This window comes from Cebus imitator, unplaced genomic scaffold, assembly GCF_001604975.1.
Source record: "Cebus imitator isolate Cc_AM_T3 unplaced genomic scaffold, Cebus_imitator-1.0 Scaffold240, whole genome shotgun sequence".
NCBI classification, from domain to species: domain Eukaryota; kingdom Metazoa; phylum Chordata; class Mammalia; order Primates; family Cebidae; genus Cebus; species Cebus imitator.
Genome location: NW_016107555.1, coordinates 121,974 through 139,209, shown reverse-complemented (window position 1 = coordinate 139,209; position 17,236 = coordinate 121,974). Strand labels below are relative to the sequence as shown.

At 52.7% G+C, this 17,236-nt stretch overlaps 1 protein-coding gene across 4 annotated transcripts in view; it reads left to right on the top strand.

The window, feature by feature from the left end:
• Window positions 1–17,236, top strand: part of ACOT7 (acyl-CoA thioesterase 7) — a 123,937-nt gene that overhangs the window by 81,832 nt on the left and 24,869 nt on the right. For all 4 annotated transcript variants that reach the window (XM_017498283.2, XM_017498281.2, XM_017498285.2 and 1 more), the window contains exon 7: window positions 10,824–10,940. In XM_017498283.2, the coding sequence (XP_017353772.1) occupies window positions 10,824–10,940 (117 nt within the window). The remainder of the gene's footprint in view (window positions 1–10,823; window positions 10,941–17,236) is intronic.

The following is a 17,236-nucleotide window of genomic DNA, read 5'->3' as shown; positions in this document are numbered from 1 at the left end:
ATGGCACTCGGTGTACAGAATGGGGGTGTGAGGTCACCATGGAGCCCCTTGCTGGGATGACTCTGCCTCTGCTGCTCAGGCTAGACACCTGGTCTGTTTTGCCTGCTCTGACAGCCCCAAGTCACAGTGTGCACACCGGGTCAGCGGAGTAAATGAAAGCCGACAGGGCAACCACGACTGTTGATCGGCCTTGGCAGAGAGCGCTGTCATGGCAGAAAATAGTGGCCAGGATGTTGTGTTATTTGTCAGCCTACAAATAAGTTTATCAGTAAAGAGCCAGGGACCCCGCCAGCTATGGCAGTCTGGGAGGGTCTGGGGAGATGTGCCGGCTGTGCTGGGAGCCCTCCGCCGGTCGCGGTTCCCTCTGCCCGGTTGCTGTCCCCTCTTCTTTTTTCTGTTCTCTCCACCTGGTCACGGTTTCCTCCACCTGGTAGAGGTTCCCTACCCCTGGCTGCTGTTCCCTCTGCCTGGCTGCTGTTCCTCCACCTGGTCAGTGTTCCCTCTGCCCGGTTTTGGTTCCCTCTGCCCAGCTGCTGTTCCCTCTGCCCGGTTTTGGTTCCCTCTGCCCGGCTGCTGTTCCTCCGGCTGATTGCGGTTCCCTCTGCCCGGCTGCTGTTCCTCCACCTGGTCAGTGTTCCCTCTGCCCGGTTTCGGTTCCCTCTGCCCGGCTGCTGTTCCCTCTGCCCGGTTTTGGTTCCCTCTGCCCGGCTGCTGTTGCTCCGGCTGATTGCGGTTCCCTCTGCCCGGTTGCTGTTCCTCCACCTGGTCACTGTTCCCTCTGCCCGGTTGCTGTCCCCTCTGCAAGGGTTCTTTCCCTTTACCTGGGTTCCCCAGACAACTGCAAGGCTGCCTGTGTTTTTCTTCAGGTCCCTGCAGAAAAGGAAAGAGACCTCTCGTGAGCGTTCTGTATACATTAGACTGCCCCCGCTTACTTTTTGCTCCAAAGCACCATCACTCCTGACACACTTTCCTATGGCCTCTGCACCCCAGAATGAAAGTAGACACAGTGGGGACCTGTCTGCTCACTGCCGCGTCCCCACTTAGCACAGGGCCTGGTGTGGAGTCAGCATTCAGGAGCTGAATGACTGGACTGGGAAGAATGAAGATCCTGCCTGGGAAAGAAGATGCAGACTGTGGGCCCCGTGCCGTCAGCCCCACCCAGAGGCGCGCGCCAGGCTGTGTGCGGGCTATACCTGAGGACCTCGTGATGACCACTCTCTACCTCGAGAACCAGTGACCAGGTGCCTTCTCTGTGCTAAGCCCCTCCACGCTCCACCATGGGCGCTGTGGACGAGACACAGCCCTGCTGGTCATGTGGGAGTCAGGCCTCCTGTGACAAACATCCGTGCGAGCGTCTAGCTGCCTGGGAACCAAACACGCTGCCCCGGGTCTTGAGGCCAGGGGACAGCACAGCTTAGCTCCAGACTGCTGGAGGAGCAGAGGAAAGAGGGGGCTGAGAAAACACAGGAAGGGGTGCAAGTGAGGCCTCCGCCATGACTCTCTTGTTCGCTTGGTCTTCTTGGGGCAGTTGTGAAGAAACGATCTTTTGCACCTGCAGGAGGAGTTTTTTTTGTTGTTGTTGTTGTTTTGGTTTTTTTTTGAGACAGAGTCTTGCTCTGTTGCCAGGCGCCAGGCTGGAGTGCAGTGTGGTGCAGTCTCAGGTCACTGCAACCTCCGTCTCCTGGGTTCAAGCAATTCTCCTGCCTCAGCCTCCCGAGTAGCTGGGACCACAGGTGTGCACCACCACGCCCAGCTAATTTTTGTATTTTTTAGTAGAGATGGGGTTTTACTATGGTCTTGATCTCTTGACCTCGTGATCCACCCGCCTCGGCCTCCCAAAGTGCTGGGATTACAGGCGTGAGTCACCGAGCCCGGCCTGGAGGAGTTGACTTTCACTGAAAAATACAAAAGAGGGCACAGTTGTTCTTTTCTGATTCCGTGACCTTGTTTGGCTGGAGCCCCCACTGCTGCATGGGACACAATGCGCCAGACGGGGGGAGAAGGAAGTAGAGAGGTGGACAAAGAGGGCACGTTTCCTACTCCTGAGGAACTTCTGGTCTAGGGGGCTCAAGAGGTGAACAAGCAAACGCTTTGGGACATTGCTTTCTTCCTCGTGAAGCTGAGTGGCACTGGCTGCAGTTACATTCCTTCCAGTACCCCCTTCTAGGATCTTGGTGTTTGAAAACATCGTTCTCCACAGCTGGAGCTCCAAAGCACAGCTTCATGTCCATCCTGATGCCACCGGGGGGGAGGCGTGGGGACTGGTAAACTTGAACCTTGAACCCCAAGATGGGGTCAACCCTGGAAATGTGGGCCCCTCCTCCCTTGACTGGGCGTGGGGTTCGTGCTGCCCCAGTCCAAGCATGCTACAGGCACCTGTCCCAGGAACTCACTTTTTCCTGCCGTACTTGGTCCTCCTCTCAGCCAGGTCCCTGCTGGTCAGCACGTCATTCTTCTCAAATCATGGGACACAAACTCCTCCTTTCCAGAAATACAGAGCATATAGTTCAGGTCAGGCTATGAAGTGTAAGAACATCCTTCTCTGCCTGGGTACGGGTCAGCTGGGGGCTTTTTTATTTTCTTTTTTTTTTTTTGATGGTACCTTTTCCAGCCTGTTGTCGCCAGGGGCACTGTGGCAGATACTCACTGACAGCATTTCCCTGTCCAAGTGATGAACACAAACTCGTAAACTGGAGCATCACCTGGACTCTTAGAAGGAAACTGACGCCCCACCAAAATGTCTGGGCCTTCCAGGAAGCGACCTTGCTTTGGCAGACTCCAGGCTGAGGTTGCAGCTTCTCACTGGCCTGTCCTTCCTAGGGGTGGGCCTGGAGGCTCGTGCATAGCTGCGGCCTCCTCTTGCCTGGGCCTCCGCGGAAGTTGGGATGCAAAATCCATCCACCCTTTCTCTGCTTCCTTATTTTGCAAGTGAAGCGCTCAAGACCTCCTCCCTTCCCTGCTTCAAACTCTATAGAGTGTGAAGAATAAATGGGCGTGGGCAGCTCTTGGCCCTTCTCCCTGGGTCTGTGATGCTCCCAGGCATCTGGGAACCTGATGAATATTCCTCTGTCCATGGTCCCAGCCACAGAGAGGCAGGTTACTGGACCTGGGAGAGAGAGGCCAGGGCCATCTCATGGGCTCTCACTCTGCTGGATCCTCTCAGAACTCTTGTAATTACTAAAGGGTGGGGTATTTAACACAAGATGAAGTTACTATCGTTTTCTTAATATAGGAGACTGGCGCCCACGCTCCGTCAGTTGGGATTAAATATAGAAATGGGGGCATCTCAGATTGCCGCCCACAGAGCAGACAGCAGCACACGGGCTCTGAGCTGTGAACTGCCGCCTCGGGTTTGCAGGCAAGCCTGACCCAGTCGCCTGCCAGGCCTTCGGAAAAGAAAATGAAGCCTCTATTTTTAAGCCAGTGGACAGATCAATACTTTAAAAAACACAAAACAAAAACCTGTAAGCAGTTAAATATTACAATTTGAAATATCCTTGGTATCTAGCGTGCATGCATTAGTGACCAAGAAGGGCTTGCTTTTCCCCCCATCATGCTTGAAATGAATGCAGCTCCAAGGACAGCAAGTCCTACAATTTTGTTGTCATCTTTTAAATTACAGATCTTAGGAGATGAGGACGGCCTGCGGTGGACTGGAATGTGCCAGAGTTATTTTCCAACATTGGCAGCACCCGTTGTGCCTGCAGTGGGGGAAATTGATGAAGCTTTTCAGTAGGAACCTGGAAAGAAGCATCTTAGAGAAAACTTGGCGCTTGATATTTTTAATAGGGTGGAAGAAAGTGAAAGGGAGATGGTGACTTCCAGTCAGAAGGCAGGTGGCTCCCTCTGGCAAGGCAGGGGGCCCAGGTGTGCAGTGGTGGTGGGAAAGGCAGTTGTGAAGCAGGCACTGTGGTTTTCTGGGATTTTTTTCTTAAAATTTAGTTTTCTCAACTAACACATTGATTGTAGTGTCTTGTGTGTGCTGTCATAGATACAGGCCTTGTATGGTAACAGTCTTTACACGCAGGCCACGATGGGATGAAAACACGTGGCTTTCTAATGATCTCACTTCTGCAGGGACCATCAGACCTCATCGCTGTCTCTGGGTGGCAGGCAGCCAGCAGGCTCAGCCCCAGGCCCTCACAGCAAGATGCCCAGGGTTCTGCCTCGCCAGTAGGAGGAAACAGAGGGCTTGACAGCGGTTGAGTATAATCTTGGTTTTTATGAGATCACTTTCCTCCCCTCTAAGTAGCCACCAGAGTTCAGCTGACAAACAGACCGTGGTTTTTACTATGTTTTTCTCAAGTCCACTGGATCGACACTAAAAAATGCATCTGAGAAAACACAGACCGGGGTGCCTGGAGGCTGAGGCACTGGTTTCTTGCCAGGTCCTTCTTCTCTAGTGGATTTCTGCTTCTGCCATCTCTGCCTCAACACCTGCAGGGGCCAAGAGGGAGCCTTCGCTGTTGCAAGGCCAAACGCTTCGTTTTTGGGCCGTTCTAATTGTTTCCCCCAGAAAGGTTATCTCATGAGTCCTCAAGTTGGCCTTGAGTTGGCCTAGGATCCTACTATGACTTCTCTGGGAGGTGCAGATGGCCTGAAGTGGACAAAGATCCTTCCAGGTGAGATCAGAGACCTCCTTGTCTGCCAGAGTTAGGATGCCCCACTGTCCTAATTTCCCGCTGCTTGTGTGTCACTGTTCCTGGTGCTTAGAATGAAACTCCAGGTGTGGGGTACAGTCTGATCATAGACACATGTGGTGGGATTACGACAGCCCCAATGGCCTGGGCCCTAGAATAGCATCGACTCCCTCCACCAAACTCAGCCCTTCCCATCATTGGTACAGCGTTGTTTTTTCAACCATTCCCTGAGTACCAGATGCCAGCTCCGTGTTGGGTCAGGGACACAGGGATAGTGAGGCAGGTCCCCACCCGGTGCAGGCGTCCAAGTCACGCCACACCATGCAGCGTGGTCTGGGGCTGCTGTGTGGAGCCTGCAGGAGCATGGGGATGGTGAAGGGGACATTCGCACACCAGGCACTCAACAGCTGCTCATATCTTCCCCTTGAGGTCGACTATCCCATGATTTGGATCCTGCGAGGTTTCCAGTAACATGGGGTCCCCTGTGGGGTCTCATACCAGCAAGCTAGCCTTTTGGATAAACGGGGCAAACCCCGGTTTGAAGGAGTTGGTTACAATTCCTTCTAGTTATTCTCCTATTCTGCTTCCCAGGATGGACAAACAAGGGGTTAATTGTAGGCATTTTCTAAGTTCTGAGCTTTAATTCCAACACAAACCCTTCCTTTCCCTCCTCCCCCCACAACTAAACCACCCTGAGTTGATGACACCAACTGGTAGCCAGCACTGCGCACTCTGGGTCTGTGGCTTTGAACTTTCCTTCCTGCAGTTATCTTGGGAAGAATTCCACTCCAGACACAACATCACAGGACAGGATGGCAAGGCAGCGTGGCATTGCCTTTGGTGCCCCAAGGTCAGGTCTGGTTCCATCCTACCCCTAGCGGTGTGACTTTGAAAGCGCGACTCTGTGTGTCTGGTTCCTGATTTGTGGAATGGAGACAGTGAGGCACCTGCCTCATCGGGTGCTGTCCGGTGAGGACCGGTGCTGGTCATCATGTTTTTGTGGAGAGGGCTTGGCCGTGCGTTAGGATCAGGTGCTGTCTGGTGAGATTCCGTGTTTGTGGACAGGGTCTGGTCAAATGTCAGAATCAGGTGCTGTCCAGTGAGATTTCGTGTTTATGGAGAGTGGCCGGGGGCGCATCAGAATCGGGTGCTGTCCCGTGACCCCGTGTTGGTCATCCCGTGTTCATGGAGAGGGGCCGGCTGAGCGTCAGAATCGGGTGCTATCCAGTGAGATTCCATGTTTGTGGAGGGGGGCAGGCCGTGCATCAGGCCCTCGGGCTGCCCCAGTGAACAAAATTCATGGCACTGACCTTGCAGCCAAGTTCCTCCGTGTGGCATGCTTGGCCATGCCTGGCACTGGCTTCCCCAACAGTGCCAGCCACTGCCCTCGGCATCCAGCTTATAGCCTCAGCAGCATTGGGCCCTGTGTCCACGTGTTCTCCTGGCTCCTGATGCTGGGCTTTGGTGGTCCTTCCTTCCTTTGTTTCTCTCTCAAAAACTCCTGCTTGTCCCTCCTTCGTTTGTTCCCAGGAGGACCCTGACTAGCTGCTGGCTGGCGACCATTTCCACCTTAGGAAGGCCATACCTCGTGCACATTTGGCCATAAATTTCTCACATACTCCAGTTAACAAGGGGTCCCCCAGCACACACGGTCCTGCTCTAATCCTGTCTCGCTGACATTCTTGTGCTCAGCTGTTGACAATCACCAGGCTGGCATATTGGCATTTTCTGAATATAAGTGGCTAGCGTTTCACGGCAAATGTGGCTGGTCCTGGCCCCATTGGAGGTTGACAGTGCTTCTGCTGGCTGCCCGGGGCAGCATTTAGAGTTAGTCTGCAGGAAATGCTGTGGAATTCTATGGCACACCTGTGCTGGCTTTGTGTGTGAGCGGGGCCACTGGTCCCCTGTTATGGTCACAAGTCAGCTTCTTTATGAGGCAGATCAACCTGGAAGAACTCAGTCTGTGGGCTCCAGCTCTGCCTCTGCCAAGCCCCTTAAACACATGCACACACATGCCACACACACACACACACACACACACACACACACACACACTCTTTCTCTCTCTGAAGCCATGACCTAGTACCTAGTCAGGAGATGGCCACGTGGGTCTCTGTGCCTCTGTGTTTGGCGCCTGGTAAGGGGAGGCCGGCTGTACTCTGGGTCCCTCCTTTGCCCACCTGCGCCAGGTGAGTGGGGTTCTCAGCCAGCACTTACCTGGTGTTCTGAGCTATTTCATTTTTCTTTCCTTTTCTGTTCAGCCTCCAAATCTCAGATCTGTCCCCAAAGTCCTAAATTAAATTAGTGTTCAGCTCAACAGATGTCTACCGAGTCCCCACGTCCCATGGTAGCAGCTGCCATTGCTGAGCGGCCACATGGCCCGTCCTGTTTGCTCCTCAGTCACCTTGCCTGTGGGCACTGTCACCTCCTCTGCCTGGCAGACCCAGAGCCCATGGCTCAGGGAGGACAGCCTGCCTGCCCAAATTCACCCAGCCAGAGTGGCAGAGGTGATGGGACTCACTCCCACCAGAGCCTCTGAGGGGACTCACATGCTCTGGACAGAGACAGGGGCTCAAGCCCCTTCAGGCATGGGCGATGGGGCAGGGAGGGATTCACACTAGGCCTCATTCCAGACTCCATCCTGAGCCACACTGTGGTGGGGGCACACTCACAGCTGGGTGTGGGTAATTGAGAAGCTGAGGCTGCCCCCTCCATGGAGGCCCTCGATATTGACACACGGGTGATCCTCTTCTGTTTTGTGTTTTCACCTCCTTGCCATCCTGGGCTAGGGACCTGGCCCAATCATCCTCTACCCTGCCAAGCCTGGGCATGCTGGGCCTTTATGGAGGCCCCTTGCCATGGGGGAGAGACCAGGAGAGCCTGGTGGTGGCTTAGCCAGGCTACACCTGTTTCTAATAATAACGTAAAATCACCTTGCAGAACTGTGAGAGCCAAGCCACCTGAAGCCTGGAGGTGCCCTCCCCTGCCTGGCACCCAGAGCAGCATCTTATTTGCCTGGGGGAGAGAATCTGGTGCCTAGGATTCTTTCCTCTGCCAAACGGCTACTTTCCCAGCGTTTCACCCATGCTCTTTCTATAGAATCAGACCTCTATGTGACTTAGGGCCTCCATTGTTCATTTGAAAATGGGGATGCTGATTGAAAAACGGGGATGTAGCTGGGCACAGTGGCTCACACCTGTAATCTCAGCACTTTGGGAGGCCAAGATGGTTGCATCACTTGGGATCAGGAGTTCGAGACCAGCCTGGCCAACATGGTAAAAACCCATCTCCACTAAAAATACAAAAATTAGCTAGGCATGGTGACAGGCACCTATAATCCCAGCTACTCAGGAGGGTGAGGCAGGAGAATCACTTGAACCCGGGAGGTAGAGGTTGCAGTGAGCCGAGATCGCACCACTGCACTCCAGCATGGGTGACAGAGATTTCATCTTAAAAAGAAAATAAAAAAGAAAGACGGGATGCTGATGTCCCCAGCACAGGTTGAGCCGAACAGATGCGCCAGGTCTTTGAAAGGACAGGCGGAAGTGCAGTGAATGTGAACCTGGCCCCCCTCCCCTCTCCTGTCCTACCTCATTTAGCAAGATCGTCTGTCAGGTCCCGTGAGAAAAGTCATGGTAATAAAAGCATAATGCTTTAATCAATAACACCCATGTCTGTGTTTTAGCTTTTTATATTTTGGGAATGGGCAGATATACACAAAAGCAGAGTATAGAGCATCCCAAGCCCCGGCGTGTTCTCCCAGCACCAGCAATGGGCAGCACCTGCTTGTTCCTGCCTCACCTCTTTCCCGCTGCAGTATTTTGAAGCCAAGCCCAGATAGTGTATCTAAAATATAACTTTCTACCTTGAACCCCCACAATAGCTCTATCACATCCTCCCAAATACACTTATAAGTCCTTAATATCATCAAATACCCAATCAGTATTCACATCTCCGCAGTTGCTGATCTTTTTGCCCAGTTGGTAGAGTCCAGATGCACACAAGATGTGTGCCTCTCGTTAGGTGGATGTGTTTCTTGAAGAATGGGGTCCCCGTGGGGGGCACTAGGCAGGAGCCAAGCAGCAGGGGGCCCTGGCTGGCCTCTGATTGGGGCCTCCACTATTTCTGCTCTTTCCAGCTTTACCTGCTGGATGCTATGGGCATTTGATTCCTACCTTAAATGTGACTCTGTACAAGCCTGGTTTTCACTTGTGGGATGGAGCCTGATTTCCTGCCTCTCTCTGGATTTATTAGAACATTCTGTATCCTTGGCTGGGTGCAGTGGCTCACACCTGTAATCCCAGCACTTTGGGGGGCTGAGATAGGCAGATCACCTGACGTCAGGAATTCGAGACCAGCCCTGGACAACATATCGAAACCCCGTCTCTATTAAAACCACAAAAATTACCTGAGTGTGGTGGCACACATCTGTAATCCCAGTTACTAGGGAGGCAGAGGCAGGAGAATTGGTTGAACCTGGGAGGTGGGGGTTGCAGTAAGCTGAGATCATGCCACTGCACTCCAGCCTTGGAGTGTCTCAAAAAGAAATCATTCTGTGTCCTAGAGTGAATGCACATAACTTTCTAAGATTTCTGGTAGCTGTTAAGTTGGTTAATATCGCTTTGCTGCTTTTATAAGTCAAATGTGGTTGACTATTGGCAATTTCATGTAGTTCAGCCTAACAAAGGATATGATTTAAGTTGTTAAGTGAAATAAGAGCCAGGAGCAGTGGCTTACTTTACCCCTGTAATCCCAGCACTTTGGGAGGCTGCAGCAGGAAGATCACTTGAGTTCAGGAGTTTGAGATCAGCTTGGGCAATATAGTGAGACCCTTTCTCTACAAAAAAATAAAAAATAAATTTAAAAGTTAAAAAATGAAATAGTTGTGATATATGTGTTGTACGGGGGGTGGAGGACCAGCATGTGCACAGTGGTAGTCTGTCAAATAAGAGAGATTAAGCAAAAGCAGACATCTGCAGCCTGAGGCTTGCCTTGGCCTTACAGGATTCTTCTTTCCGTGAGTCTCTGTTTGTTTTATATAACAGCTGTAGTAAGGATGATTCACATAGCACACAGTTCACCTATTTAAAGTGTACTGGCCCTGGCGTGGTGGCATGCCTGTAGTCACAGCACTTTGGGAGGTGAGGTGGATAGATCACTTCAGCCCAGGAGTTCAAGGCCAGCCTGGGCAACATAGCAAGACCCCATCTACAAAAAATACAAAAATTTCTAACCTGGGTGACAAAGTGAGCCCCTGTTTCAAAAATAAAGTGTTCAAGTTGTTGGTTTTTTTGTATATTCAGAGTTGTGCAACTATTACTGCCGTCCATTTTAGAACATTATCATTTCTCCTAAAGAGACCCTGTACCCATTCGCACTAACTCCCATTTCCCCCTAATCCCTTATCCCCAGGAACCACTAAACTACCCTCTCTGCGGGGATTTGCCTATTCTGGGCTTTTCCTATAAATGGCAGCATACAGAGTGTGGTCTCTAGTGTCTGGCTTCTTTTGCTTTGCGTAGCGTTTTCAAGGTTCATGCCCAGTGCAGCGTGTATGATTCCATTGTATGGAAGGGCCACATTTTGTTTCTCCATTCGTCATTGATGGACCTCTGAGTTGCTTCCACTTTTTGGCTGTGATGTGTACATGCTGCTGTGAAATCTCTGTACAAGTTTCTGTTGAACATGTGTTTCTTTTGGGCATATTCCTGGGATTGGAGTTGCTAGGTCATAATATCCCTCTGTGTTTAGCCTCTTATGAACCTTCAAACTGTTTCCAAAGCACCTGCACCATCTTTCAGTCCCGCTGGCAGTGGAGGAGGGTTCCGGTTTCCCCACATTCTCGCCAGCACTTTTTCTGTGACTTTAGGATCACAGCTGTCCCAGCTGATATTTTAACAAAACCTTCCAGCAATATGGGATATCTATAGAGGACAGGGAAAGGGCTGTTTTGTTAGTGGCTTGGCATATCAGCCGTGGTCGTTTTTTTCAAAAGCTCCTGAGGAAGCCCCACGTGGCGTGTAAGCACAGCGCGTGAGGTCCAGCACCCTGCACCCCTGCCAGCCTCGGCCCTTGCTGGAGGCTAGTGGGAGAGGAGAGCTTGACTTGTGACTTGTTTCCAGGATGTGAAATGGTCTCCCCCTGCCTCCATGTCTCATCTGCCGAATGCCCCTTTCTCCGCAGGCGTGACCATGAAGCTCATGGACGAGGTTGCCGGGATTGTGGCTGCACGCCACTGCAAGACCAACATCGTCACAGCTTCCGTGGACGCCATTAATTTTCACGACAAGATCAGAAAAGGTAACCACCCTTCTGGCAAAGAGGAGGGAGGCAGTGCCCTTCGGCCGCTCAGGTCCCTGAGCCAGTTAGTCTTCTGTTCACACCCAGGGTGATGTGGGCCTCGGTGTGTGCCCATCTGCCCCAGGGAATGGGAACCTGAGGTTTCTTGCCTTGTCCTTGCTGTTTATTGACATGATGTTTCAATCTGGTAAAATCCATGACTCAGATATGATGGGGCCATTATCCTCCTAAAGACTTGCCTAAACTCACCTCTGAAAACGCTCCACAGACGGAGCTCTGGGAAGGTCCTGTGCCTACAGCTGCCATGGCCCTGGACACCAAACCTTGCAGCAGCGCATTTCATTTTGGGAGAGGAATTAATGATTCACGATAGGCAGTGGCAGGATCAGTACAGAAAAGGCCGCAGGAGCCCCTCCTGGGCCAGCCCTGCCCATGCCACCCAGGGCAGTGCTGGCATTGGTGGTTTTTCCCCATGACAAAAATCCAATCCCAGCCACCTGGCCCCGCCTGGAAATGGTGCCTGCTGTCCCTGGGGTGCGTGTGCCAGCTCAGGAGGCCAGGCCTCTGCAGTTTGCATGAGCGGGGGTCACCACGCTTGTCTCACATTACCACTCTCTGTGGAAGTAAAGTGAGGTGCCCCCGACACATGGTGATTTCTGTCAGTGTCACGGCTCCCGAGATGAGGCCGCGCACCGTGCAGCCCCTGCCGCAGCCCTGCCTCGAAGGCCGAGGGCGGTGTCAGCATCATCAGGGCCTGGTGCTGACTCTGAGGACGCTTCCTCATTAAAGCAGCTTGTGGGAGGAGCTGTCAGCTGAGACCAGCCCCTTGTCCTGAGAGGCGACCGAGTGGAAGAAGTGTAAGTTTGGCTCTCCTCGCCACGGCTCCTGCCCACCAGAGCCCAAGCAGGGGCAGCCCAGCCCTGGTGCTCCCTCCGGCAGCTGCTACCTCAGAACACGCCTGGCAATGGGCGGCCCAGGACTGGGCAGAAGCACCCGAGATTGGAACGGTGGTGGGTTGGCTCCCTTCCTGGCATGACGGAGAGCAGGTGGGCTGGCACGTGTTGGATTTTGGGTGCTCTGGGGTGAGGAGAAGGATGGTCTGTGCCATTGCGCCCCTCCACTTTGCAGAAGCCCTTTTTTTTGTTTTTTCCGTGACATGGTCTCACTCTGTCCACCAGGCTGGAGTGCAGTGGTGTAATCTCTGCTCACTGCAGCCTTGAACTCTCATGTTCAAGCAGGCCTCCCACCTCAGCCTCCCAGGTAGCTGAGACTACAGGCATGCACCACCACAACCAGCTAGTTTTTGTATTTTGCATTTTTTGTAGAGACAGTGGCTCACTCAGAATCTTTTTTTTTTCTTTTTAAACCGTTTCACTCTGTCACCCAGGCTGGAGTGCAATGGTGCGATCTTAGCTCACTGCAACCTCCGCCTCCCAGGTTCAAGCGATTTTCCTGCCTCAGCCTCCCGAGTAGCTGGGATTACAGGCATGTGCCACTGCACCCAGCTAATTTTTCGTATTTTTAATAAAGACAGGGTATCACCATGTTGGCTAGGCTGCTCTTGAACTCCCAGCCTCATGTGATCCACCCTCCTTGGCTTCCCAAAGTGCTGGGATTACAGGCATAAGCCACAACACCCGATCTCAGAATCTTTTCTTGACTGATAGATGTTTGCCTCAAACATAGACCACAATGTCATTTTAGAATCTGCCCAAAACAAGCAGGTCCAAACAGGTGTTTCAGCTTGTCCCCCACAGCCCTGCGTGCGGTGCGCGGCGGTGCATGACCCTGCAGGAGAATCTGTGGCATGGTTTTCCATGCCATTGTTTCTAGGACTCCTGCCTGGGCAAGTCACTATTAGGGCTACCTTGTGAAATACAGCTGCAAAGTACATAGTGGGAAATGTGCGTGCATTCCACAGGACTCGCCATGCTCAGTTGTCCCTGAGTGTCCTTAGAGAACCATCAGGAAAGGAATAGACTTTCCAAGATGGTCACTCTGTTTGCTAAATGTCAGCCCAGTCATCAGGTGTTCTCTGCACAAAGCTCAGCGAAGCACCCAAAGAATGAAAAGGCAAGAGCTTTGTTAGAAATGAGGAAGCCATTCAAGGGGGAACCCTCCCCACAAAGTCCCCACCTTGCCGGACGCAGTGGCTCGCACCTGTAATCTCAGCACTTTGGGAGGCCGAAGTGGGTGGATCACTTGAGTCCAGGAGTTCGAGACCAGCCTGGCCAACATGGTGAAACCCCATCTCTACTAAAAACACAAAAATTAGTCAGGCCTGGTGGCAGGCTCCTGTAAACCCAGCTACTTGGGAAGATGAAGCATGAGAATCACTGGAACCTGGGAGGTAGAGGCTGCAATGAGCCAAGATCGCACCACTGCACTCCAGCCTGGCCGACAGAGCGAGGCTGTGTCTCAAAAACAAAACAAAACAAAGTCCCCACCCTCAACCACTTGTACAGCCGGAAATAACTTTTAAGGGAGAGTGTTAGGAGGTGCGTTGTCGTTCTTTGTCCATAGGAATGATTAATTTTGAAGGAAAATCAGGAACCATAGTCCGAAGTGAATGCTTTTTCCAGGAATTAGCTTAGCAGTCTAGAAGGCTTCTGGGGCAACTGACACGAGGAGCTGCTTTGACAGGCTTTCCGCAAGGCTACATTTCTTCTAAAACAGGAGGGGACCTTCACTTTCAGAAGCCAGAATTTCTGGCAGGACATTCGCTTGGATTGGCTTCCTTCATGTGGTGAGGGTGCGGGGCAGGCTGGGTGGGGCTCGCCTGATTCCCACTGTCCTGAGCCACACCCAGGGCCTGGCAGTGGGCCCCCCAGGCCCCCACCTAGTCTTAGCTTTGGCCCGGGCCTCCTGGGTGAAACCTTGGGCTCCTTACCAGGAACAGAGAGACCCTTGTTGTTTTCTTAGATGACATCTTGTTTTGTGTATAGAAGAATTTGGGCCAAACTGAAATAGCAGCCATGGAGTCTGGCCTGTTTCTGTGCCAGCGTCCTCCAGGGCCTATGGGACGCTGTCGCATCCAGGGGCTGTTGGATGCTGTCACACTTGTGTGTTGTTTTCCAGAGGATTCTCACACCTGCCGGGTTGTTTCCAGGGAGGCGAGGGCTGTGCTGGCCGAGTGGGGCCAGGGTTGTCAGAGCAGGGTTGTTATGCTCGCCCTCAGACACTGCGCGTCAGATCAGCTCACCGCCTCCACATGCTTGCCCCTCGGTAGGGAAACAGAGCAAGGCTGTGGGGGGAGGCGTGGCCCCTGCTGGCTCTGAGTTCTGGGTGACACTGGGCAGGTGTGTGACAAACCGCAGGGGGCCGGCCTCATGGTTCCCATGTGACTTTCTCGCGGACTCTGCTGGGTCTGCTGTATACCCTTGAGCCCCACGCCTGCCTCTCGCTTCGGCCATACCATGAAGGAGGCCTCGAGGGCCAGACCCTGCTGCCGGGGCAGGGGCACACATGATTGTGGATTGTCCGAGTCCGTGTCAGGAGCCCGGGGAGCTGCTGGCAGGCACAGAAACATCACCTTGGGTTGCATGCGGCACCCGGCAGAGCTTTGTGCTATAGAGAACGGGTGTTGCTTTCTGGTGGGCTCCAAACAACCAACATCTGCTCGCCCCCAGTTCTAGAGGCCACTGTTCTGAAACCAAAGTGACAACAGGGCCAAGGTCCCTCCGAAGTCTTCAGGGGAGGATTCGTCCCCGCCTCTCCCAGCTTCTGGGAGCAGCAGCTGTTCCGTGACGTTGCTTGGCTTGTGGCTGTATCACTCCGGTCTATCTCTGTGGTCACAAGGCCTCCTCCTCTGTGTGTCTTTCCTCTTCTGTCTCTTACAAGGACACTTGTCATAGGATTCACGACACACCTGGAGAATCCAGGGCGATCTCTTCTCAGGACCTTTTGCTTAATTATACCTGCTAAGACCTTTCTTCCAAGAAGGCCCATCCTGAGGTTGTGAGTAGATGTATCATTTGGGGACCCACTACAATCGCTTTGTCTCCGTAACTCATGTAGATACTATCTCACTTCCACTTTTTTTTTTTTTTATTTTTTTGAGACGGAGTCTTGCTCTGTCACCAGGCTGGAGTGCAGTGGCGTGATATCGGCTCACAGCAGCCTCTGCCTCCCAGGTTCAAGCAATTCCCCTGCCTCAGCCTCTGAGTAGCTGGCACTACAGCCGTGTGCCACCACGCCCAGCTAATTTTTTGTATTTTAGTAGAGACGGGGTTTTACCATATTGGCCAGGATGGTCTCAATCTCCTGAACTCATGATCCGCCCACCTTGGCATCCCAAAGTGCTGGGATTACAGGCATAAGCCACCATGCCCGGCCATCACTTCCACTTTTATAAAATCATGAACTTGGTCAAATCCCCTCTGGGATTCACCAGCCCCAGGCTGCCACTATCTCTGTGGATGTGGGACCTGTCCTTGTGAGACCCAGCGTGAAAGTGACATTAGCCTGGAGAAGGGGCCAATCTGAGGAATGCAAGGGGGAGTGACCCCAGCAGGCCCCCAAGGACCCCCCACTTTTGAGAAGAGCAGCATACAACTGGGCAGGGGACTGGCCCCGGCCCCTGACTCCAGAGAGCAGCCCCACTAGAGCCAAATGAGAGGCTCTACAGTAGCAGGCCCCGGGGCTATGGTGAAGGGCTGGGGCCTTTTCTCTGAGTGGCAGGGAGCTGGGGTCAGTGTCAGAAGTGGGAATGGATGTGACGTCTCCTCCACAAGCACCAGGAAGCAGTGGTTTTGTAATGACAGGAAATAGTCACATAGACCAAGGAGTTGCAGTTCTTTGTGTTGGGGCATTGTGTTAGTATTAATTCAACCTTAAGTATAAATTCAATCAGCATAAGGATTACTTCCAAAATTGTATGTTTATGGAAAAAGTGCTGGTGCCAGGTGGACTGGGCACATCGGGGGGGGTGGAGCCTGAGGGCACAGCAGGGCCGTGGCAGCCGTTCACAGCGCGTGCACCTCACGTGAAAAGCCCTGAGAGCCCACTGGTCCCCTGGGAGGGGACCCCCTACTTCCCACAGGCTGATCTGCCACAGTGGGGAAAAGCCCAGGAATTGAGACCCGTTGCAAGTCATGTGGCCTCTGAGTTTCCTGGGGCTGCTGTAACATTTCCATACACAGTAGCTTAAAATAGCCCACACTCACTCTCCCGTAATTTTGGAGGTCAGAAGTCTAAGGCAGGTCCGCAGGCTGCATCCCACCAGGAGGCTTGAGGGAAGAATCTGAGTCTCACCTTTCCCAGCTTCTGAGGCTACCTGCATTCCTCGGCTCATGGCCTCCGCCATCCTCCAGCCTCTGCTAAGATCATCCCATCCCCCTCTTGTTCTGACGCTCCTGCGTCCTCTCATAGGACCCCTGTGGTTATATCAGGCCCACCCGGGTACCCCCGAATAATCTTCCCTTCTCAAGGGCGGTCAGTTAGTCAATGTCTGCAGGGTCTGCTTTGCCACATGAGGTCACAGGTGCCATGGATTCGGGTGTGGGCATCTTTTGGGAGCACATTATTCTGTCTTAGCAGATGGAAGGTAGCTTTCTGATGTGCACATTTCAGCATATTTTATTAGAAAAGAAGCTGGGGCTGGGCACAGTGTCTCACACCTATAGTTTTGGCTACTTAGGATGCTATGGTAGGAGGATTGCTTAAGTCCAGGAGTTCGAGACTAGCCTAGGCAACACAGTGAGACCCCTGTCTCTTTAAAAACAAAACAAAAAAACAGACTGGTCACAGGTGCTCATGCTTGTAATTCCAATACTTTGGGAGGCTGAGGCGGGAGGATCGCCTGAGCCCTCAAGTTTGAGGCCACGCTGGGCAACTTGGTCAGACCCCATCTCTACAAAAGATTTAAAAATTATCTGTGCTACTCGGGAGACTGAGGAGGGAGGATCACAGGAGCCCAGGAGGTGAAGGCTGCAGTGAGCTGTGATTGTGCCACTGCACTCAGTGTGGGTGACAGAGTGAGACCTTGTCTCAATTTAAAAGACAAAAACAGGCTGGGCATGGTTGCTCATGCCTGTAATTCCAACACTTTGGGCGGCTGAGGCAGTCAGATCACCTGAGGTCAGGAGTTTGAGACCAGCCTGGCTGACATGGTGAGATCCCGTCTCTCCTAAGAATACAAAAATTAGCCAGGCGTGGTGGCACACATGTGTAATCCCAGCTACTTGGGAGGCTGAGGTAGGAGAATCGCTTGAACCTAGGAGGCAGATGTTGCAGTGAGCCAAGATCATGCCACTGTACTCCAGCCTGAATGACAGAGTGAGACTCTGTCTCAAAAA